At 38.6% G+C, this 25,090-nt stretch overlaps 1 protein-coding gene across 1 annotated transcript in view; it reads right to left on the reverse strand.

Annotated features, from left to right (window-relative positions):
• KIAA0895 (KIAA0895 ortholog) overlaps window positions 1-16,262 on the reverse strand; it is a 30,823-nt gene extending 14,561 nt beyond the window's left edge. The window contains exons 1-3 of the mRNA XM_009332423.1: window positions 16,257-16,262; window positions 15,093-15,180; window positions 7,872-8,554 (exon numbers count right to left, since the gene is read on the reverse strand). Coding sequence (XP_009330698.1) covers window positions 7,872-8,554; window positions 15,093-15,180; window positions 16,257-16,262 — 777 coding nt within the window. The remainder of the gene's footprint in view (window positions 1-7,871; window positions 8,555-15,092; window positions 15,181-16,256) is intronic.
• Between the last annotated feature and the right edge of the window lie 8,828 nt (window positions 16,263-25,090).

Below are 25,090 nucleotides of genomic sequence, written 5' to 3' on the forward strand. Positions count from 1 at the left end.
GGAATGCCGTGCCATTACCTGAGCCACCGCAAATGATTTGGCTTTGCCTCTCCCTGTTACAACACTGCAATGAGCACACACAGCAGCACAGCTCCATGTTGTGTGTGTTACGCAGCCCCATTCGGCACCGAAAGAGGTAACTCCCAGGAAAATCAATAGACACCTTGCAGACCTTTGGCTCAACTGTTTGCAGAGAAAATAAATCCTACTGCTTCTAAAGACAAGAGGCGATGGGACTGCTGCTGTGAAAACTGCAACGTCCTTCTGCAACTTAAAAACAAATCATGTTGTTCAAGATGAATATATTAAAAATAGAGGATAGACCCTCATCTGGTGCAAACTGGGTAGCTCTGGCATCATTTTGGCTAGCCACTACTGTAGGTATTTGACAGAGGTTCAGTGCTGTTATTTTTACTATTACTCCCATTAACTTAATTGCACAGAAATATGAGTAAGGACAACTACACATCTGTACTGGTGACCTACGAGGTAAATGGGGTTTTGGTTCCCAGTAAATTCCCCATACATTAGGTCTTGTATGAATGCATAGGTGTGGCAGGGCCTAAAAGATTATAAAAAGAGATTAGAAAGGTCTTTCTATGTCAGTAAATAATAATTTTTTCTTGTGAATGGTCAAGTCTTAACATAGCTTGTCATTTACAAATGACCTCAGATAAATGAAGCAAGGTTAGTGTCTAAGTATTAAAAGAAGGAATACATGAATCCCTCATGCAGGGCCTAATGTTTCTGGAGACTAATGACAATTGCTTCTAGCAAAATTTAGGATCAAGGGCTAGATGTAAAGAACAAATCAGAGCAAAATCTAGTTCTTGTTTAATAGCTTGTATATTTTCCCAAAGGATTTTTTCCTTTTCTTTAATTATACATGAATTTTTAACTTCTGAAAACATTGGCTGTTTTATAAGTTTTTCAGTGTCTGCAAATGCTGAGGCATTTTCCTGCCCTACACAAAATACTTGCGTAAAGAAGCAACACAGAAATGCCTGCCCCCTACCCCAGGTAGTTTATTCTCAGCCAGCAGCCTGAGTAATTCATCATAACAGTTCTTCAGTTTCCTTTGCAAAGTGCCAGATCCTTAAGATATCAGTGTTACCTGCTAGGTGTTTGGTGTACCTAATTTCTCTGAACAATTAATTAATTAATTTCATTTGCTGACTCTGAAAGAAGAACTCTCTGAATTAATCTTTTGGCATGAAATTTGTCTTCATGACTTGTTGATACTAAATTTCAATGAAGTCTATTAGATTAAACACACTAAGTACCCACTTAAATTATTTGATGCTTAAGTTCCTTTGAATGTGCACCAGTGATTTCCATTCCTGAAGAGACTTGCTGCCCAGCAGCACCACGTTTTGTCTCTCAAACCTCTTCCTTTTCTCCCCATCTCTTCCTGTGGCCAATTCTATCTCTCAGTAATAAATTCTGAAAAAAAATCGTTATAATGAATAGCATTTTATAAAAATCACAGTGAGATGAAGCAGCAAGATGCAATAGGTGGAATGTTTGGCTTTAAATTCTCTGAAAGTTATTTAACGCAGGAACTGATACAGGGATGGATGTTATTTTCAAAAGTTGCCAGGATTTGTTCCTTTCCATTTTAAGGGATCTTAAGGCATCTTTCAGAAAGTATCCAGCACTCAGGCTACACATCTCTACTAGTGAATCAAACAAGGCCAGTAGAGTAGGGGTGGATGAGGGCAGGTTTGATGAAGCAGAGGACTGCCAAAACCATTTGAGAGCAAGGGGTCAGTTTCTTCTCAATGTGAAAGCTCATAAAAATAAGGGTGTTTGAGAAGGGCATGTAAACTTTATTAACCAATTCTCTGTTTTGATGCCGTTTATAAAGACATTACTACTATGAGATGCAGCTTTACGTAGGTTTGTTTGGTGGTGTTATTCCAGGGGAGTCTCCTGCCTTAGTCAGAGCGCAGGTATTTTCTAAAACCACCTCATCACAACAAACACTGAGAAAACGAGCACTGAACGTGCCTTAAACTTCCTGCTTGGTCATCCATTACAGCAAGCTCCCTGGAGCTGAGACCCACACATACCAAGGGAGGCAGCATGAGTTTGGGACTCAGGAGGCCCAAGTTCTAGCTCCTCCTGCCTGCTGGCAGGCACCCTCCTGAACTCTCCCTGAGCTGTTTTAAGGCTTTTTCTAAAATGCTGTGAGACACTTGAACCAACAGCACAATGTGAATAGCGGGTTTTCAGAGATACAACCACCTGAAGAAGCACAGACCTACTCTGCCCTCTCCCCACTCAACCCATGCACTGCTGGCAGCTTCAAGGGGAAACGTGGGACACTGAAGGGTGCCTCCTCTACCTTATGTGCCACGTCGAGTAACCTATATCCTGACAGTTCAGCCACCTCCAGGTTGATGTGGCAAGTTTGAACCCATGCATATTGAGAAAGTGATTAAGCTTAAACCTCCTCATCGCTGAACACGCATTTGCTTGGTTAGGAAACTACTAAGAAGGGTGCTCACCACTATCACCTTTTCCCTTGACTCTGTCTCAAGCAAAACAGAAGAAGTCCCAAGAATTCTTTCCAAGTGGGCAGGTATGACTCTGCAAGCACTGAAACAACAGGCTGTCTCACACACACATACACACATTGCCACCAGCACACAAATCTCTGGGGAGTGACAGATCACCCCAGCACTGAGATGGGCCCCAACCCCAGTGAAGCTGCTGGTTTTGACACTTCTTGCCACAACCACCCCAGCTGGTGTGGGTTCCTGAGGGGAAAAAGTTTGGGATATTTTCGGATCCCAGGCACTGAATACAACACGAAGCCCTTTACTTGGGGTTCCGCACCGTCTCTGAGGTGAGATGACTCAAAGTCAGGTGTTGTAAGAACTTGCTGGGAAAGGGGAAAATCCAGACCAGCAAGCTCTGGCTTATTCCAGCATCCAACTGTGAACTTATTTTCCAGCCTCTGGGCCAGCGGAAAGCAAGGTACTGATATTGCCATAGTTCCTAAGGCCAAACTGTAAACTCTTCAGCAACAGGTTAAAAAATGAAAGAAAAGAAGGACTATGTGTCTGTACCAGGTTACTGGTTAGGAGTAGTAATTCCTGTTCTTTTCATTATTATCTAAAAGGTCTGGTTTAATCCCTCTTATCGCTACCGAAGAGTGCCAAAAGAACAGCGGTCCCAAGACAAGTCCCCTTGCACAGCAAACTCCGCTGATGCTCAAGAAAGTAATGACACAGAAGCACTAACAAGAGCAAGACAAGGCTCTGTTTAATTGACAGGTTTAGGTTTGGTGGGTGGTTTTTTCAAACAAATTATTTACAGCCAAGTAGGTCTCCGAATCCCAAGTCACCCATGTGCAGCAACACAGCTTAGTTACTTGAGAGTTATTGTAGACTGATAAGACATGCTCATGAATTGTTTGAGGCAACCAAGTTAGAAAATGGGCTCGGTGACCTAGGAGTCAGCCCCCAGTGTTCAGTCAGCTCGTCCTACGTTCAGAAGCAGCTCTGCTACAAAAGGGTTGCAGGCTCTGTTGGCATTTGTGAGACACACAAGGCTTGCAGGCACCATTGCTTTCCTCCCTGCATAGCGTATTTGCTGAGGGGAAAAACTTCCCAGCTGCATCCTTAGGTAACACTAAGCTGTACAAGATGGAACTTGTTAGTCTAATCAACAGGCATAAAATGGTAGCTGCCCTCCTTTTTGGGGTCAAGTGGAAAGCAGGGAGAGAGGTAAGAGTGAGTTTTTGAGGCTAGTCTATTCAGGCTGTAGTACTTTTGAGTTTTATTCAGTATTTACAGTAGCTTTTCTTTTGCATGCTTGCTCTTTGCATGATAAAGAGTGTGTTTTAGTGATTTAGAGCTGGTAGGAATATTTTTAATGAAAAACTTTTCAAATACTTTGCAAGGAATTAAAAATTAATACTCACTTGGGTTTTGTATAAGACTGTGTCCTGACATAAATCTATGCTCCTACTGTAGTATCACCAGAAGTGATCTATAGCCTCCTCTAGGGGAAGAGAGAAGTTTGTGTAGGACCCTGAGAACTTATGCTACTTGGATAGCCTGGTATGTTTTGTGTTATATATTAATATACCTTATCTATAAATCTTAGTTTAGGAGGGATTTTGTTACTACTGGAGAATGAGGTGTTTTACAATTAAATGTTTTTACAGCCAGTGACACGTTATTGAATCTTCAACGTGCCTAAGCTGTGACATCACCTGGACATTACAAGGGGTTACTCTGTGTTGAACGTCTCATTGTTTAGCCTTCCAGCTCCACCTAACTATTTTTCCAACATTTGATAAATTTGCTAATCATAGGCTACTTGTTTTAATGACTTAAGAGGTGTGTAATACAAACACTTACAATGTGGCACAGCTGATTTATTTATTTATTAACTCAAAACTGCTATATTTTTATGAGTCCAAGGGAAAAGGATGTACAACTCTTTCACAGGAGGGATTACTCATTCAACAGAATGATGTTGGTTTTTTTTTTTAAATATATAATCTATATAAAAATAGATTTCCTGCCTTGATGTACAATTCAAAAGGCATTAACACACAGGTTACTTGAAGTTGCAACTTCCTTGCTCATTTTGTTTCAGCAAATTGCAACTGTTAAGTCATCTGCTCCGCAAACACTGGGGACAATTACTTGTAGCTAGGTATTGCCACCTCTAGCATCTGTGGAAAACTAACAAACACTTTAAGTGTTAAGAAAACTTAACAATGAAGTTGTTTGAGTTGAACAAACAAGTAGTTTGAGCCAGGAGCGCTAATAAGAAAACTTTCATAGCACTTAGAGCACACAGTTGCTGCACTGACCTTGAAACACAGCAGTAAGAGAATTTAATTTCTGTAATATTAGATATGTCAATCAATGTGAAAAGCTGCAAGTCTGCATACTATTTTTTATTCTCAAGTTCTGTTCCCTAAGAGCACATATCGTCTGACTCATGAAAGAACCTTATTATGAAGAAAACAAGATAAAGTAGAAAGAGAGAAACAAAGAAACAGAGCCAAAGTATGATAAGAGAGACATTAAGAATATTCTTTTCAAATGTATTAATAATTCAAGAATTTTTACTCTATGTCTGTGAAAAGTCAATCGATAAAAGTGTTGGGCTGTGCCCAAAGTTTAAAATCTTTGATCTGACTAGAGGCCCTGGGCATGAAGTGGGTGCTCACAAGCCTGTGCATTCCCCATCGCAGTGCTGCTGTGTTAATGGTTTGCAAATCCGTAGTGTTCTTTGCCTCTTACAAAAAAAAACAAAAAACAAAACCAAAAAGACCCAACAAAACAACAGGGCAGGGTGTGATTCGTCTTCCAGATATGTTGCAGTAATGCTATATTAACCAATTCCACAGACGTGCACAAAAGCAGAAAGGGTAGTAAGAAAACACCATCTGTTTTAAAGTCCTAGCAAGCTATGCACGGCTGTGGGTAAAAATATTTTTGAAATTATTAAAAATCTTCTGAAATGTCAGGTTTCGAGCTCATTTCACTGAAGTGTCCTAAAAGCCCCCTACAAAATTGCTGAGTTCTGTCAGTAAAAAGCTGGTTTTACAGAGATATTAGTCATAGAAGAGCAAGCAAGTGTAAGTTGCTGTAAGCACCTTTTATACATTAAAGTAGGAATAATTCAATTTCTGTTCACACAAAGCAAAGCTTCCTAAAATAAGTACAGCAACAAGTGAAAGCCAAAAATGTTTCAAAAAACAAAATTGAATTTATCCTTATTGCAGGAAAAAGGATGACTACACACCATTTTGTTTTTACTGCAGACCTGAATCTTGACACTGTGAGTACTTTTTTTGCAACTGAAGTCATCTTTTCTGAACTTAACGCTTCCTATAAGATACCTACATGTTTATTCTGACAAGTAAAATCTGCATGGAAAAAAAAATAGCACTGAGAAAAGCAAGTGCTCATACAATATTTGCTGATTAAAATTTTGATTAATGCTGCTTTTTCTGAATAGTAAATTTGCATGAAATGAAATTCAAATTTGCATGGAGATGAAAATTTTTAAAGCTAGCTGTAGCTAAAAAAGAGTGCCACCTGCTGGGCTTGGAGCTATGTTAAAGCTGTTTTTTTGGTTATATGAAGTGTGGGATATTGTTGTTCAGTCTTTTTAGGAGCTGAACTTTGAAGAAATGCTTTTCTTGCTAAAAATTTCTGCAACTTAAACTAAACCTTATGAAACAATTTATATACTCCTTGGTAAGTTTCCGAAATATCACATTTCATTGAATATTAAATTCTTCACTGCGTTTTATAAAGTTGTTATAAAACCTTTATTTTCCTATGCTTTGTATGTAAAGTGAAAAAAGTAGTGTTACAAATCTGAATAATATGGAGGAATCATTCATTATTAAAATATTCATTATTTAGGTGTGGGTTTTTTTATTAAAAGAAGGGTGAATCAATGACAGGCCTGCTCCATAAAATCATCATGCATAAAATAATTTTTAAGGCTCTACCACCTCATACTGGAGGGGATAATTTGCATTAAATTCAGTTTGGCAAATCAGTTATTGTTGATTTGCTGTAATCTATGGTTAGTGTTGCTAACATTGCTATGAAAAATCAAAGGAAAACTTGCTAAAAAGCTCTAGACAAGGAGTCATTTTATTTGGTGTCAGTATGATTTAGTTGGCTATTTAGAAGCATGGAAACCGATTTTAAGAACAGATCAGCCATTCTCTGTTCTCATAAAGAAAATAAATCCTTAATGAAAACCCAGCTACCAAGTTTTTAAAATATACAGATATTTTTAATGTGAAAATGCAGATGAAGCCTTACAATATGATGACTTAATGGGCAATAACACCTGTGTGCGTTCTTGGATTTGAAAATAAATGTCAGACTCTTCTCGAGTCAAGGGTCAGTTATTAGAATCTACAGTACTTTAATTCATGTATCCTTTGCACCAGGAATTTGGGGTTTTGAAGTAAAATATTCATATCACAAAGAAGTGAAACTCATGGAATGGCAGGATCTCTTCCCAAGTTAAGTATCACTTGAAATATGAGATTACCTATTTAGAAAATGTCGTCAGACTTAATAGTTTAGAAAGGTCTTATTTTTTAAAAAAACAGAAGTGGGAAGAGGACTCTTTCTGTTATTATATAGATAAGCACTGGGTTTTGTTACTTAGGTCAAAGTTGAAAGGAAGATGTTTTTTGTTGTCCTCCATGTTGGTTTTGGGGTTGGTTTTTTTTGTTGGTGGTGGTTTTGTTTTTTTGGTGTTTTGTTTTTTTTTTGTAGCTCAAAGACAGGTAGGAAGCCAGGGCAGTTACACAGAACGGGAATGTCTGTAGCTATGTTACCAGTGTGGCTGCATGTTAGGGGGGGGGGCCTGCTGCTTGATTGAGCCTAATGTAATACAAATATCCTTTCAAAGTTGATTAAAACAAGCAACATCAACATATGCTTATCCAATAACCATGACCTCAAATAATTGCTATCCCCTCCCAATCCCTGTGTCACCAAGAGGATTGCTTTTTTCCTCTGTTTATTAAAGCCTATTTAGACATTGTATTTTTCCTGTATTTGACTCTGCTTAAAAAACCTGAAAAGCTTTCTTGCCTCAAATTATGTTTCATGTAAACCCATTTAAGGAACTGTGCCTTTATCCTATATAGATTCCTGCAAATATTAGGAAGGCTTTCATTTTTTAATCAAAAATATTTTCTTTCAGTTCTACTGTTGTATTCTCATCATTGATGCATTTCTCAAACAGTAGGGGAGGATGATAAGCAGGAACAACTTTTACTTGCTACAAACAAAGCCAAATACCACCTTTACAAGTGTAGGAAAAAATAATCAATGGAAAAGGAGGAAAAAAAGTAACTATACCTGCTTAAGAAATCTGTCAGATGCGTGGCTATGCTTAGCTAACACATTTGGCAAAGCAGGGTTTGCATATTCAAACTGAGGATTGTATGTGAAATCTGACTTGAAGAATTTCATCTTCTCTTTCTCCACATTGGAAGGTTTGATTGCAGTCAGTAAACAGAGTTTTCGGCCAGAGATATCTCCCTCTTTTCCATGGCTTTTTGATGACTGGGATTGCTTTGGCTTTGTTAGATTAAAATGCCTCTTAGCTCTAGTTCTGGGTCGAGGTGGCAGTCCTACGCTGTTCCCTGCAACTGAAATACTGTTTGTAAACTGCATGCTGGCAGACACCGGGCTTGTGATGATGATGGAGGGCTGTCTGTTCGTGCAGTACCATCCACTGCTGAGCAAGGGTAGCGGGACTTTGATTTTGCGGTGCTCATGGCTTCGCAAGGTGGTAGAACACTTTGTAGTTTTTCTGTGTTTCTTGTGGTGAGCGGATGACTGCTTTTGAGTCTGGTGTTTCTTCTCTTCTTTGCTCTGCAGAAGGACGTTGTAGCTACTGGTTCCTGTTGTGAAAATGTCCTTAAGAATCCCAGAAGGTGGGTGCTGGAGGCTGTTTTCATTATTAAAGTTCAGCTTATGTTCTTCTGGACTCAGGACTGATTTCTTAGAAAACTCTGTCTTAGGCCAGTGAAGTTTTTCTGCATTCAGGGGGGGAAAAAACAGAACAGCTGAGGACAAATTTGATTGTTTCACACAGCAATACTAATCTTAAGGACTCAAAACTGCAACATAAATGAAACACAAACTTGTCTTAACTGCATTCACATCAGGTTAATCTTGACTTCTAGACATACGGGAGAATTGTGTGTGTATATCACTTTTGAACATTAGACTGGGACTTGTAATATCCAGCTAAACAAATATTTTATGCTTGCATCTCCATGCACGAGTGCACTGTTTGCAGCTAAGAACTAACTTGTTTAAAACAAAATTCTGTGCAGGACTTTATGAATGTTTACTGTTACATTAACAAAGTTTTAGTTTTGAGCAAAATCTGATTGATCTTTATCATGCAAGGAAGGCTTTCTGTATGGATAAAGAATAACTTAAAAACTAGGAAACCGTATAGGAGTATGTGAGCAGTATTTACAGTGAAGTCCCACAGGGATCTGTGCTGTGACATAAGCAGTCTGGTGCGGTCTCATTAGCAAAATCTGATTCACAGAATTTACTCTCAGAAAGGATGAGAACATTGGAATGGGCCAGCCACTGTGAACAATTTACAACACCGTATGTATAGTAATATAAGTTTAAAAGACTTCAGTTTCACGTATTCCTTCTTAATACAGACAGTAAGCTATATTTAAAGAGGAGAGAGAAGAGAGATCAGCTAGTTACAAACACACCCCTGAGAATCCTTAAGACAACACTGTCATTTCATCTATTCAAAGTTGTTCCACAATAACAGCTGGCTTTAAGAAAACACTTGAGAAGAAACATTGTAAACTAAACTGAATGCAAGAAGGGAATAAGGTTCCTTTAACGAATGAACCCTCCTTTCTTGCTCCGACCCCTGGCATAGCCTTCAGGGGAGACAGGTCCCTGGTGCACGGCAGCTGCACAGAAAAGTCATTGAGGATTAAAACTGTATTTAACATTTGTGCTGGCTTGTTAGAGAGAAGTGACCTCTTCTCACTGGTTCTGACCATCCCCTTCTCTCGCCAACCAGTGCATCCTAGAACATTAGGTGAGCCGAAAGTAAGGGCACAAATAAATCCTGCCACAGAGAAATGCTTCCTACTTCTGCACCTAAAATGAAAGGATTCACAGAACAGGAGATATGGCTGGAGCTGGATTAAAGCCGTGAAAGGGATTTGAGCTTCAGCCCACAGTTATACATAGCTGAGCTGTAATTACTTTACATACAGTAATTATACTCTGAATGCAACATTAGCAAGAGATCATTAAATGCCTCCAAGGGGGAAAAAAAAAATCAATAGTAGTTTAATTTCAGCTTTATTTTCACAGTAAAATTAGGTTTTGCTCCCAACATAAGCACCATGACAATGTATTCCATGCTGTTGGACCTCTGTCAGTTCCATGTCAATCTGTGTGCCTTGGTTCTCCTGAAGATGCTGTTCTAAAAAGCAAAGACAGAGGTCCTATTTGCATGAACATAAGATGGGAAATCTGCAGCCTGGGTGCTTCCTCCACTGGAAGGAGAGAGAGAAGCATTGGAGAGTTCTCTTCCACTAAAGCATGCGTACCTTACGCAAGCTCAGTTTTGTTTCACAGTTAAGTTTGTGAATCCTCTTTCTATGCTTATTGCAGGAAGGCATTCTTGTTCAAATTCTGCCAGGTCATTCCCACCGCATACGTGACAACCTGCCTACCTGGCTTATCTTGCTTTACCATGAGCTTTAGTGGTGAGGAACCACAGTTCCCATCACAAAGAAAACAACATCAAATACGCAGCCAGGATACTATGCAGTGGGCATTCATTTATGTGTGTACCTATCTACAAACAACTGCTATAAAATGAGGCATTTTTTGGACAACAAAATAAGATGACAGCTCGCACATATTTCTTGGCAAGTATTTAAGATTGACTTCAGGCCTGCGCCAAGTAATACAGTATGAGAATCCTTACTTTTAAAAAGGGAAAATGAAAGGCAAGGTTTCCAGAATGTCTGAACACAGTAATATTAAATTTCTGAGCATGTGACTGCTTGTGTAGACAAAATTCAAGTTGGAAATTAAAGAGCTACTTCTTAAAATACAGATGAGAGACAGTAATGTAACACTAGTGACAGTAACGCTTCACCTTCTCTACTAATCAATTCTCAAAAGCCACAAAGAGCAGAGAAGCCTTAAATTGCTACTACACAGGGAATATTTTGAATTAATACCACACGTGTATCTAAGAAGTGATAAATAGAAAAAAAAAAACACAAAAAACAAAGCAGAAACAGAATTAAAAGAAACAACTCAAAATGACCTTAAACCACTCCCCCAAGCTCTTGTGTCTATCCAATACCAAAAACTCATGACAGTAAGCTTTCAGAGCTAAGTAGTACAGTTGGCCAGTAATAAATGCATTTCTATCTAGATAATTTCTGAACATCACAAGTCAGAATTCTCCTGCAAGTGTCACAAATGGTGATCGAGTGCTGAACACACACTGGCAGGTTTCACATGCACATGGTTGATATCAAAAATAGTTGTCCCCAAATCTGTAGTTACTTTACATGTGCAATCTCGTAGCAAAGTGATTTTTCAGCTGCCAAACTAAGTGTAGCTGTCCTTAATTTTCTTCTGACTAAAGAAAGATACTGTTTGATGCATATTTGTACTGGAAACCTAGAATCAACAGATAATCCGGCAGATTTGAAAGATTATATTAGATAACACTGCAGTTTTCACAGAAGTCATTTAACTGCCGTTCTACATTCTTTGATTGGTCCTATGAACATCATTATTTTACAAAATAAAGTAGAAAATAATATTTAAGACAATGTCGAAATCATGTTGCAAACCACCAAATTTTAAATTTCTTTCTCCAGTACATTTGTTTAATCTGCAAGACTTACCATTTTAAACTCACATCTGTAAGTCAGAAAGCATCAACCAAACTAAAAAGACACTGTCTTCTAGGAAACTCGACTTACTAAACTATATCCAAGAGTTTCCAAGGATTAGCAGTGCCTGGCGATTGAAACAGAGGTCTAGTATTCTGAATAGAAAACCAATTCATCACACAGCCTGTGTTCTGAAAACGTGCTTCAGTGTTTCAAAAATTACTGAGATATCATACAGCTATAAAGTAGCCAGTCAGAGAATGGATTATCAATTCACGTTAATTACATAGATTGGCTAGCAGTGATTTCCAGCTTTTAAACTCTGGGTACCATAGGACCGATGTCAACAGATTACTTCTAAAAGGTCTGAAAAAGGCAAATTGAAAATCACCGTGCTATGGCATAACTCTATCCTGCTTATCATGCTACATATCATGTAGGCTTTACTTTTTGTGTCTCATCCACGTTACATGTGTTCTGAGAAGTACAAATTTGAATTTCCTGACTTTACGTATTTCAGTTTTTGCAGCAGAGAAAACTGTCAAAGAACACATGCCCAAGCCTCTAGCTACCTTTGAGAACCTCCCCAAATATATGCAATTTATGTACAAAGATTCTCTTCATTGCTCTTGCTTCCAAACACTCTAAGCTACAAAGGCCCAAGTCCTTCAACAATTAAAAAAAAACATGACAAAACTAGCATAGTCTCTCCCAAAAAGATTTCCCACCATGTTTACTTCCATTTATTTATATTTTTGTTCCTCTCTGCAACAACACAGTAACAAAAGTATAGGTCGTAGAGACACTGGTGAATTACTAAGTGAAACAATCTGCCAGGTTTGGAGTGGAAGGTGATGATGTAGAAAGAAGTGAGAAGGATGGTGCAGAAGAGCTGCCTGTCCTCATTTTGGCATCACTAGGGTACCAAAGGACAGAAAACCCTCCTGTTCAATGGAAACTTGCTCCGTCTTGGGCCAGAGCAGAGCTCTGCCCCTCTTCGGAGCTGCTATGTTTGGTTTCTGCTAAGGTGGGTTAGCAGGGCAGCCAGCCAGCCAGAGGCAACTCCCCCTGTGTGTCTAAAGGATCTCACACGAGAGCAGGTCGTGCCCTAGCCAAAATCCCATAATTTTCAAGATATCGGCTGGAAATGGCAGTACTGGACTTACTCCATCCTGCAGATACAAACATATCGTGTGTCACAGAACAATACAAAATACCACAGGCTTGATTTTGCCAACAGGGGAGTTTTACCCCTGTGTAACTTCATTTATATACATGTAGCTATTCCAGTGTCACAGCAATACTGGAGAAAGGATGTACCCCAAGACTCTTAACAGAGGATATGTGGGAACCACAAATCTCATTACAATTTTGCACTAATGAAATACTTTCCATGTCTAAGTTGCATCCCAGTCACTAGCTTTGAATCTTGTAGCACTGCAGACACTGCCTAATCTTGTCAGAGATTATGTGTTAATAACAATAAGAGTATTGTAGAAAAATCTTCCTCTAGGCTACTGGGTAGCTACTATACAAGCAGCTTCTTAAGTGCCTGTTCCATAGGTGGAATGAGGTTAATGATAGGTATTTGTAGGCACAGATCTCTCTCTGTCCAGCTAGCCTTGCTCTAAAAAAGTAGAGAGTTCCTGCAGTTTTCAAGCAGCTGTCAATCAGGTTATACATGCATAATGGACAAATCCTTTCCGAACTGCAGGTATGATTCTTAAGGCGCTTAGCAAAGACGTTCTTGGAGCAGTTCCTCTTATCCTAGGAATGTAGTGGTGTGAGCCACTGCTTTTGGTTTTCAGTTCACCATTACCGTGTTAGAATACGCTTGAACTTCTTTTTGCTCAAAATCAGAAACCACTTCCAATAGCTTGACTTGAATTTTCAAATTTATAGAAATGCAAATAATGTATGTGATCTGTCTATAAGTAATAAGAAAATAGTGAAGTTTGAAACTGAGAGATGAGAAGAAAATATATGGATGTGACAAGTAAGATATTCTGCAAAAAACAGGCAACAGAGAGTGTTGTATATGAATCTGTAATGTTCCACTGCCTCTCAAATACTACAGATTATGTTTGTGGCATAACAGAATCTGACCAGAATCCTGTAGTATATTGCCACACCACTATAAACACCTTTAAGGTTTACAGATACTCAAGCTTTGAACAGAAAGTGTCAGGCAGCTTGAAATAGACAGCACTGGAAGCTCTGTCTACAATGACTGAAAATGGTTTAGCTGTAGAATTAGTCAGTGAGTGCTGAGCTATTTTCTATTTTCACAGCATGTTAGTTATTAACTAGAGCCTGTATGATGTTGGGAACTTTGACATTTAACCTAAGACTTTTTTTTTCCCAAAAAAAATATCCACCTATTTGCTTTCCTCCTGTAACAGCATTATCTGTCATTCAACTCTAATTCTGAGCTCCAAAACCAAGGGCAAGTTTCAAGTATGAGTCAACTTGTATGTCTGATTCATTAACTGCCAGTGTTTGTAAATAACTCTGAAATATCCAGCATTTACAGGACTCATTGGCATGATTTTGGGCTGCGCAGTTTGGTTTTTCTTCTTTAAAATTACAATGATATTTAAGATGTACTCTTTCTACCTTAAAAAAAAAGTATGAACTGACTTGCAAGCAGTTTCTTGCATGCATGTTTCTACACTGAAATATGGTATTATGTAACTGACTCCAAATTCAGGTTCTTCACATTAAATTCCATGAGCACAGTAATAATCAGTAAGAGTGAAGACTTGGCCCTAATGAAATCAAGTAACAAACTCCCATTGATTTAATAGCCTCAGGATATAATCACTAAACGCTGACCTACAGCAGACCTGCACAGGATGAAACTCCTATCCAAGCAGATCTCTAGCTCGCTCTACTGCAGCACGGGTGTGTTCAGGAATATTTGATGGAGGGGTATGGACCCAACATAACTGTCTTTCCTTTTAAGAAATCTCAATCCTTTAAGATTACAGTTGCTGTTGTACATCTCTAGGGATGCTCCGTCTGATTCCATGAACTTTATTTCTACTCTCATTACCAGTAGTAACACCCTACTCGTATCCATGCACAGATGGAACGGCATATAAATTACGCAGAGAAAGAGTAGCTGTAAGAAATCTTATGCTTGTAACAGTATTATATGAGGGGACACTAAGATATCTCCACCAGACTTCTTCTAGATAGATTTCCCTATGACAAAGTAACATTGGCTTGAAGCAGCTGAAGTAATGACATATGAAATGACGTCGAATTTAGACAAGGAAAACATCTGAGTGAAAAATTTGTTTTGCAGCAGCGAACTGTATTGTAGGTTTTCCTACATACCACACAAACACAGCGCTGAAGGTAACAGTTTTGTGTGGTACCAAATACTTTCCCATAGTATTATCATATAGTCACAATACAGGCATTTATATACACATATTCTAAAGATTTGTTAACTTCTCTGGAAACACGGCAAAGAGGAGAGCCAAAGAGCGAAAGAAACTAGATATTAATTAGTAATAGTTTTATTAGCATCCTTAGTTGCATCTTCTGTCCCTCGCTCCACTGACAGGCAGGCTGGTGTCACCTCCACACTCCCCAGTGTCCCTGGGAAGGGGCAGGGCCCGCAGATAAACATACTCGCGTCCGTACTCACCGACGGGACTCCCCTCAAGACGGGTAGGTGCGAAGCACCTTCCCCCGGTCCCCACGGAGCAGGTACGCTCACGGAAGCCCCTCGGCGCCTCCTCGGGTGATTTTTTTTTTTTTTTCTTTTTCTTTTTTTTTTTTTTTTTTTTTTTTTTTTTTTTTTTTTTTTTTTTTTTTTTTTTTTTTTTTTTTTTTTTTTTTTTTTTTTTTTTTTTTTTTTTTTTTTTTTTTTTTTTTTTTTTTTTTTTTTTTTTTTTTTTTTTTTTTTTTTTTTTTTTTTTTTTTTTTTTTTTTTTTTTTTTTTTTTTTTTTTTTTTTTTTTTTTTTTTTTTTTTTTTTTTTTTTTTTTTTTTTTTTTTTTTTTTTTTTTTTTTTTTTTTTTTTTTTTTTTTTTTTTTTTTTTTTTTTTTTTTTTTTTTTTTTTTTTTTTTTTTTTTTTTTTTTTTTTTTTTTTTTTTTTTTTTTTTTTTTTTTTTTTTTTTTTTTTTTTTTTTTTTTTTTTTTTTTTTTTTTTTTTTTTTTTTTTTTTTTTTTTTTTTTTTTTTTTTTTTTTTTTTTTTTTTTTTTTTTTTTTTTTTTTTTTTTTTTTTTTTTTTTTTTTTTTTTTTTTTTTTTTTTTTTTTTTTTTTTTTTTTTTTTTTTTTTTTTTTTTTTTTTTTTTTTTTTTTTTTTTTTTTTTTTTTTTTTTTTTTTTTTTTTTTTTTTTTTTTTTTTTTTTTTTTTTTTTTTTTTTTTTTTTTTTTTTTTTTTTTTTTTTTTTTTTTTTTTTTTTTTTTTTTTTTTTTTTTTTTTTTTTTTTTTTTTTTTTTTTTTTTTTTTTTTTTTTTTTTTTTTTTTTTTTTTTTTTTTTTTTTTTTTTTTTTTTTTTTTTTTTTTTTTTTTTTTTTTTTTTTTTTTTTTTTTTTTTTTTTTTTTTTTTTTTTTTTTTTTTTTTTTTTTTTTTTTTTTTTTTTTTTTTTTTTTTTTTTTTTTTTTTTTTTTTTTTTTTTTTTTTTTTTTTTTTTTTTTTTTTTTTTTTTTTTTTTTTTTTCCGCTTTATCACACCGGCGCGGCTCGGTGTGAGGTGCCAGCAACGTCGACGGGTTTTCAGCGTCATCCTTTGCAGGAGTCTCGCAGGCATAACTTGCACTGAATCCAGTGACTGCGTTGCAGTACACTGATAATTATCAACCGTCATCGTTGCTGCAAATGGTAATAATTGGAATGATTGACCATTATCTGCTGGGCCTAAGGCAGGCAGAGAAAGGGCTGCATGGGACGAGGGTGCTCAGCAGGGTATGTGCCACCCTGGGAGAGCATGGCAAGGAGCTGTTGTCTCTTGCTGAAGAGAATGGAGGAATTGCATCAGAACAACAGTTTGGGGCAATAACTGATTTTAGTAATCGAGAAGGTTATCATACATTGATAAGTAATAAATAGAATTTAAAGCACAAGATAGGCTTTATATTGCACCCTTCTGTTGCTTTACTTGTTGTGCAATCCGTTGCTTTGCTTGTGAAACCTTTCACTCCTTGAAATGTAATCTGCACGTTTTACAATGCCTATTGAACATCAAATAGGAACAAGTTATTCTACCTTAGCAATTACAGTTGTGTAACCAATTAATGTAGGCACGGTGTAGGAAGATTTTGTATTCTTCATGCAGACTTAAGGCCAATACTGAAGTCAGATCACACAAAAATACATTTTAGTGTGTTAATGCATTTACTTTTCTAAATGGTCAACACTTAACAGAGAAAGCAATTTAATTGAAAGTGACGTAACAGCACAATAGTGCTCAACATACATTACGTGAATGTATCTGCCAGGGAGAGGAGAGCTGGGAAGCTGTGCGCTGCTTTGGTTGAATAGCTTAAATGTCTGCCACCTTCCCTCCCATCAATAAATGCATACCTGCAATGCACTGCACGCATAGATTCTCTCCATAACATCGTCCTATAAGGTATAAGATCTGGCTGAATCATCATGTAGCAGGGAGAGGAATTCCACAGATCACAGCTTGTTGATATTTCTGAGAACTCCTTTCTGTGTCCTACCTGGGAACCTCTTTCTGTGTCCTACCTGGGAAAGTTTTACTGAACTTCATCAATCCTTCTTATAGACACTTGTATGTATGCAATCATATGACTGAGCGGATGCTGATCAGATAGTTCTGTCTGCTTTCATATCACTCTTCACAGGCAATAATTAAAAAAAAAAGAGTTTAAAGCACATATTTTCATTTTATTTACTGCTGCCTCACACACAGTCAAAGACAGGCACTCTTAAGACCAGCTATGAAAAGACTGAGGTGTCATTTTTCTCAGTCTGCTAATGAAGAGCTAGTGCTGAAACACACTTCTACCTGGCTGACAAATTTGATGTCCCTTTTAACTTGAATTCTTTGAGGAACAGAGAAGATATATGCTCTGTCAACATGTTGAAGTTTAACCTCAAATACCCTCTAAAGTACTTTCCTAACAGTGTAGTATCTGGAACCCGCAGGCTTGTCTCTAAATCTCAAATTGCAGGAACTGAATAAACACTTTTAAATTTAGAGAGACAAAGCTATCACTAATGGGTTAGAGTGTGCTTGTGATACATGGCAATTACAGAAAAAAAAAACACCAAAAGAGTGAATCAGTTCAAGCACTGCAAAATAATCAGCACAGCAGATGAAGAAACGATAGATGGCTGCTACAACGTAAAGTCAATGTACTATTTTACCATAACTCCCCAATGGTTTTGCTGTGTAGACCCTAAATTCTCCTCTTAGAGATGATACTTTATATACGCCTGGAAGCTGTAGCAATGAAACCAGCTTTTGATGTGTATTTTACACATCTCTCCCCTCTCCTTGCTCCCTCCGGTGGATGCCTTCTCTCTATGTTTCTCATCTGCCTACTTCTCCCTGGTGCCTGTGAGTCCTTTTTCACCAAGCGCTTGGGCGTTCAGCCAACCCTGAATCTGCTGCCTCCGCTTTTTTTTTTTTTCCCCTTCTCCCGCTAGCCTGTTTCCTCTGCAGGACGGCTTGAAGGTTTTGTTAGGTCATGCTAGCTCCTGGCTCTAACAAGAGGATGCCAAGGGCAGTAGCAGAAGGCACAGAGGAGGGATGCTAAAAGGCCACCTGCCCGTTTTCTGCTTTGGCTCTGAGCAAGCTTTGTCACGTTTGTTGATTAAAAGCATAACGTGGAAAGCTCAGTCAAGAAAAACATTACTGTCTCAATATGACAAGAATGCTATACATTTAACGTCCCTCTAGCAGTTCTGACCTCAAAGGAGTCTTAGCTTGCAAGTCTGTCCAGACGGACAGTGGGAAAAAGACGAGCTGCTCTGTCATGAAAAAATTGCTGGAGGCTATCAGTGCGGCTGGCACAGATCGCATTGTAGCGAGCTGAGGGGACATGGGGACAAATGGTAAGGTTTAGATGAGCCACACTGTGGAATATAGCTTAAATAACACAGTTCCACAATACAAATAGATCTGTATCTTGATATCACGTATCCATTGTTAGGAGACAGAATTAAAGCTGACATGCATCTTGTATTTCAGCTTCAACATAACATTACTTCCAGACGTAATTTCAGATTTACCTGGTCATGCCTAGAGAGATAATTTCATATTCACCCGGTCAAAAATACTGCAATGTCATGCATCAGAAGAGCATCTTTACAGGAATATTAGCATCAATAAGCTCTGCAACATGTAACTCTGTACAGTCTGGAAGAGCAGTGATACATTTTATTGATCACTACATCTGTCACAAGCTAACACTGCAAAATTCAAACACACATGCACGCATATACGAATATACATGTGTATATGTGCATTTGGATTTTAAATATGCATACATATATAAATACACACATTTGTTTTAATGTTGGTTTTGTTTGGTTCTTCCCCCATATTCACACCAACATCTTTCTTCCGCTTCTCTGTGCTGACAAGAAAGAACCCCTGAGGAACTAGGAAAGCTGAGAACAAGAGTCCTTAACTAACTCTGCATAATTTGGCACAGTTTCAGGGCCATCAGAATGGCAAGGTTAGCCTCCCCTCCCTGACTTAATGACTCTTAGCTGGCTGAACATCTTCCGACCAAACAATTTTGACCAAGTGACTCCAACTGACCATCCTTCCAGACATATTCTTTCTAGAAACTCCTTCTGAAATGTCTAACGTTGCCGTCCGATTCCAGCAGGGTCCTACATTTCTAGTACACAGCAAAGGCAGCACATGCTTGTGGGAGCTGCTTACTCATAGTCTTATTCAATGGGACTGCTATTTTAAGATGCCTTGAAGAGCACAACTTGATACAGCTCCAGTATTCAGATTGATTTATCCACTGAATTTGTTCCCGCTTTATGCTAAGGAGGCTCGATACCGTAAACCCAGCCCAACACAGGGAAACAAAATGCAGGCAAACCTTGCAGTGAAGTTCAGAGAAGTGAAAGCAATGTAAGAGCTTCGTGATGTGAACCTACAAACGTAGCTGGCTGTTGTCCGTTATCATATGGGGAAAAAAAATCAGAGATGTCTATTGTAGACTCACAAATGCACTTATACCTACTAAGAAAAAAGAGGCTGCTTTCCTATGGCAGAGAACCGGGTTATATAAATACATTAGTCACAGTAAAGCATGCGCCTGCTTACAGTATGGACTGATGGACCAATACACCCCTCTTGACCTTTCCTCCTCTAACCGTCTGCCCGCTTCTCCAGCAATGCCTTGTCACTACAGGGGTCCTTCTGAGCAAGGCAGGATGTTGCCTTCGGCAGTGGCAGGCAGGGCGGGCAGGCAGGACAGGCAGGCAGGACGGGCAGGCAGCCCGAGCACAGGCTGCCTGCCAAACCGCAAACACCTGCCCATGAGTCACAGACACCTTGCTGTGGCAACACAAATATCAGCTCAGGCAACGCAGGGCTAACGACAATCTGCCCCCCAATGGTGAGAATTTTTTTAATGTTCGTAACTTTGTCTTTGGGCCTTCTGAAGTCTGGCAACTCTTTTGTGGTGCTGGGATAATTTCAGTTGAAAAGCAAATGTTTTCATAGTAATGCATCACTCTTTTTGGCTGATCAGGTGGGGACTTAACTTGTTTCTTAACCAACCTGAGAAACCACAATGTTCCTCCCCCTATTGCCATCCATTTCCTTATCCCTTCCCCTTCCACATCGCCTACCTGACCCCCTGGTTTTTGCTGGTCCAGGCTGTACAACCGACTTGGAAAATGAAAAGGGGATATCCAAGAAACACAAAACACCATCTTAGCAGTTTTTTACAGGATGCAACTTGTGCGGTAATAGGTATGACTACATGGTGCTTTGGAGAAAGAGGCCTCACCTGCAAGCTGGGGCCAGTGCTCCCCTAGAGCTGGAGTGCCAGCACTGGGAGCAGGGGACCCTTCACAGCTGACCTCAGTGGGCAAAGACCCAGCAGCTGGGGAAAGCGCGATGATCTACTTCTTCTTCAAAGCATTTCATTTCACGGGACATCCAGATCCTCTCACTTAGGACAGGATCTGTAGAGCAGAAGGGGCTTTGCCTGGCCTGGAGAAGGTGCTCTTCTGGTAAGTCCCGTTTTCAAGGAGAAGCACTGGACTCAATGAAGGGCAGAACCCAAGGTTAAGCCCACTCTCTTTTTCCAGTTGCCAAGTACATGCCGGGCACTGCTACCTAGCTTTATGTCACAGGTTCCTGCATAGTTTGTGGGGTTAGATGGGACTATAAAACAGCTGGGGCTATTTTATTTACTCCATGGTGAATAATCCCTTTCAAGTGGTACCAGTGACAAATTCAGCTGATGGAAATAGTGTTCAAGCTTGGGAGAAGCATAAGCCAAGACAGAGTTCTCTTCAGACTTCATTCTCCTCCATCTCATGTCTGGTTTTGGAGATTCACTGGGTACCGCTTTATGAGGGTGTTACTACAGTCCCAGAGTTGGAGCTCCAGAGTCTCTGAGTGGGGGACAGTGCAGGGCACACACCATCTTGCTTTCTTACAGATCCACTGAGTTCAAAAGAGATTTTTGGATTAGACATATAAGACAAGCTGCCCATACCAAGCCACTTGCAAACCGCTGTGAGGGTGCAGCAGCTCTCTTCATGGCCCAAGACCTCCACTATCTCCATGTGGGCTCTGACTCCAGGCAGCCAAAGCCCCTGGACATGTGGAGAGAGACATTCAGGGCTCTGACAATCCTCACCGCCGCTGGAAGGGCGAGGGAAGAATTATTCAAAATAACCTCTTGGCCATTTCCATTCCCTTTGCCTTCTTTAATGCTTTACTGCAAGGTGAGGCAACCCTCCATCATATCACACCCAGACATTCAGTGACACTGCATTTGTACTATAGACTGCTACTTTATGTTTTACTCCATCGGATGTTTCTGTCCCTCTCAATGAGCCATGATCTTATTTTCATATTCCTTTAGTTAATCTATTTTCCATGTCATAACAGTTTTTTAAGCAGACTGAAATATTAGGGATATTTACTCATCTCTAACACAGCCTCAGTGTAATTATATATGTATTTTCTACTGAAGCTGAGATGACTGTATTACCAGTGTCCCTCATGGGTACGTGTGTGGAAAATATCATCACCGTTACATTTTAATTGTGTTTGTTCAAATTTCAGTAGAATTTCTCCCTCTAAAAACAGCTTCTTCTTATTTCAGATGCGCATTTTTTTCCAAATATTGAAAAAGAGATTTCCAAAGCAAAACCCTAAGCAGCCTAAAGTCCTGTCTAAGTAGCACCCTCTAGTGTAAACATGCTACTATTGCAGAAAAGATTTCATGTTACTGTACAGCTTTTTTTCAGGTGAATGACATGGAAAGTAAAGAGAAAAAAAAATCATGAACTCACGTGAAACCCATTTCATATCCTTAGGTCTTTCCTTGTTTAGCAAAGCATATAGGCTATGCTTAAATTGGAGCACCTACTTTAGTTTTAAAAACTTTAAGGTCATTTTGTAGGTAACATTCTTGACCTTCCTTATGCATCATTTATGATTTGTGTGTCCCCTACAGTTTCATTTATTTATTTAAAATATGAGAATAAGATGGCAAGAATGAACTCAGGAAATTATCACCTGTTGAGCTTACAGCATACTGGGTCTCCAAAAAAAGGAACTAGAGCTGATAGAACACTTTTTTTTGGTGAAAAATGTTTTTTCAACAAGAATGTCCTAATTTTTCCATCTTTCAGAAAATTATTTCAAGAATATAAAATGTGATACAATTTGGCTGGTGAAATTGCTGATGTGACTATGCAATTAATCCGTTTGCATTATGCTGCAGAATTGCAAGCAAGTCTCAGGTACTGTAAATTAACATCAAGGTCTAAATTAACATAATGGCACTTAAGTACTCTCAGGCCCTTTGCTTCATTTCAGAATTTTTATGTCAGCAAATGGTACAGCTGTACCATATGGATAAAGAAAGAAAAGCAAGTATTTTATAAATGAGACACAAAAGAAGGAAGTCTAATTCCCCTTCTCTTGTGAATATCAGTCAGGAGACCTAAATGAAAGGTCCTGAGAAACTTTTCGTGATTTAGTGATACAAATGCAATACTATGCTAAGAAAACTGTGAACACAGTAAATCTTTTCAGAGTGCATGACAGGCAAATGTTTCTTAACTCCCACAGCCTTGTAAAAATGCAGAGTTCAACCACCCAGAGATTTTTACTGAAACTGAGTCCACTTAACAACTGTCTCGTTGTTAATGAAAGATGAGTTTTGTCTCATTCCTCATTTTTCCATTTGAATATATTTTCTCTTCTGTCTTTTCCTCCTGTTTTCTTTGTTATCCTCCCTTGATATTTGCCATTCACCACTTTTCTGTTTTTTTAATTCTTTCTTCCCATAATGTTTTTGCTTTTCCCTCCAGCTTCGATTCCTGTGTGATTTTCCCTCAGTTGCTCCTCATATGAGATGGTGCATTTCAGCTCTGACAACAGCTAACACTAGTCCATCCATGTCATCATACGGTAATTTAACGTAGAATATAAATGACGGTGTGCTTTTCCAACCTTTAATATAAATGGTGTCTTCAGCAAGCCAGCGTTTTCTTGAGAACCTCCCATGTTTTGCAAGTGACAAGTGACGGAACAACTGAAATTCACACTGTTTGAAATTCACTCTGTACATTCTGAAAATGGAGCATATTTTCCCCCAGCAAATGTCCAGTTTAAAGGATTTTCCCAACTACACTTGCCAAGGCAGAGTAATAGATGAAGCCTTTTGGTACAATAAAGCACAGACGCAGCTGAAAGTTAGACAGTAATGGCTATGGGGTCTCACATTCTTTTAGTCTGGTTGAGCTGGTTATCAATTTCTTACTCGGGCTACTGGAAGAGAGACTTGTGCTCTGAGCGTTGCTAATTTAAATCCATGTCACACACTGGGTTACTTACTCACGAAACCTGTCTTATTCCTGACATAAATATATTCCTTTACTGGATAACGTCAGCCTAAGTTGCCTCTGTGTTTATCATAGGAGCTGACAAAAACAGTATAATCACCTTTGGCTTGGCACAGAGAACAGATCCTAAATGCTGCCCATCAAAATGATTCTCATTATGTAATATTTGCAATAGAAAATACAGATTAATCCAAACTGCTGTGTGTTGCCATACTATGGACCAGCCCTTCTATTGATTGTTTGTGGGTGAAATTGCCTTCTCCCAGGCCAAGTCTCTGGCATGCTAGGATATTCAAGAGGATCCGAGGGCACAATTTAGTCTTCATTTCAGAATCACGGAGGAAAGGATGGGTATTATATTCTTACTGCTCTTCTGTAGTGCAGGATTCCCTTAAACAGGCGTCCTGGTGTGGGGCTGGTGAAGAGGGGATTTCTTACAGCCTGGCTTCATCTTAGGCACCCAGACACGGAGAGTCAGACCTGCACCGTACGTCCTCCAGGATCCACTGGAGGCAAAAAGATGGTGGGCTGGGGGAAAGGGATGTCCGTGCTGGTGGCACAGTCCTCAGGAAGCTCTGCAAGGGCTGTCTCCTCGCCTCTTCGCCAAGGTTAAACCCACTGTCTGAAGTCACTGGGAAGAGTTAATTCTAATGGGACTACAGTCCAGAAAAAATGGTGCACAACACTGTGTACTAGACTATACATTTGCTTCTCCTCTCTATGGCATCCTACGCAATCACACTACCAGTGTGAAATGAGTATCAGAATCATAACAGGTCTCCAACTGATTAGTGGAAGAGTGTATTTTCTGGTAAAAAATGCCTTTTGAAGGTAAATCTAAACTACAAGGAATACTACAATGTGCTGTGTTATAATGCACTGTATTACCATGCAATAGATTGAACCTGCTTGCAATTATTTAACTGTGAATAAAAGGAAACTACAGGTTGGAGAATAGTATTTTTCTCTAAATGGCAGGATTACTGAGATTTTTCTGTGAATCAAAGGAAGCATCTTGCTCATCTTTCCTTTGGAATCAGGATCGCAAACTCGATTTCTCAGCAGAAAGTTTTAGGAAATACTCTCTGAGGATTACAGAATGGAGCTATACAGTGGACTACACTGGGATCAGCATTTTCACCTTCAATATTTTACATTTATGATTGTATCAGTATTGATAAGGAAGCCAGAGCTACAAAACTTTGGCTAGTGCTCTCCTTATTAGTTAAAAAGTGCTCCATTCTTAATAAAGTGCTAATGCAAACTTCTATAACCTTCTGAAAATGAAAATACACCTCTGAAAACAGTCAATATGCTTTAAAAATTTTTGAAGGAAAAACTTGGGAAAGTAAGAATGTTTTTCTTGCCATGTTAAAAGACAAATGACTGGCTTCCGTGCCCATGCTTTCAATTCCCATGAAAATTGCAAGCCAGCAAAAACCATTCCCCAAGTGCTTTGTATTGTGTTATTTATTGTTACAGAAGGGATTACTTTTCATTAGCTTACCCCTGGCAAGAAGAAATCTTAAACCATATCATGTGGGTTGAGGAGACAGTGAAGTATGTGATTCATAATTTTTGAATGCAAAAGGCTGGCATAAA

This window comes from Pygoscelis adeliae, unplaced genomic scaffold, assembly GCF_000699105.1.
Source record: "Pygoscelis adeliae isolate BGI_AS28 unplaced genomic scaffold, ASM69910v1 Scaffold58, whole genome shotgun sequence".
Lineage (NCBI taxonomy): Eukaryota > Metazoa > Chordata > Aves > Sphenisciformes > Spheniscidae > Pygoscelis > Pygoscelis adeliae.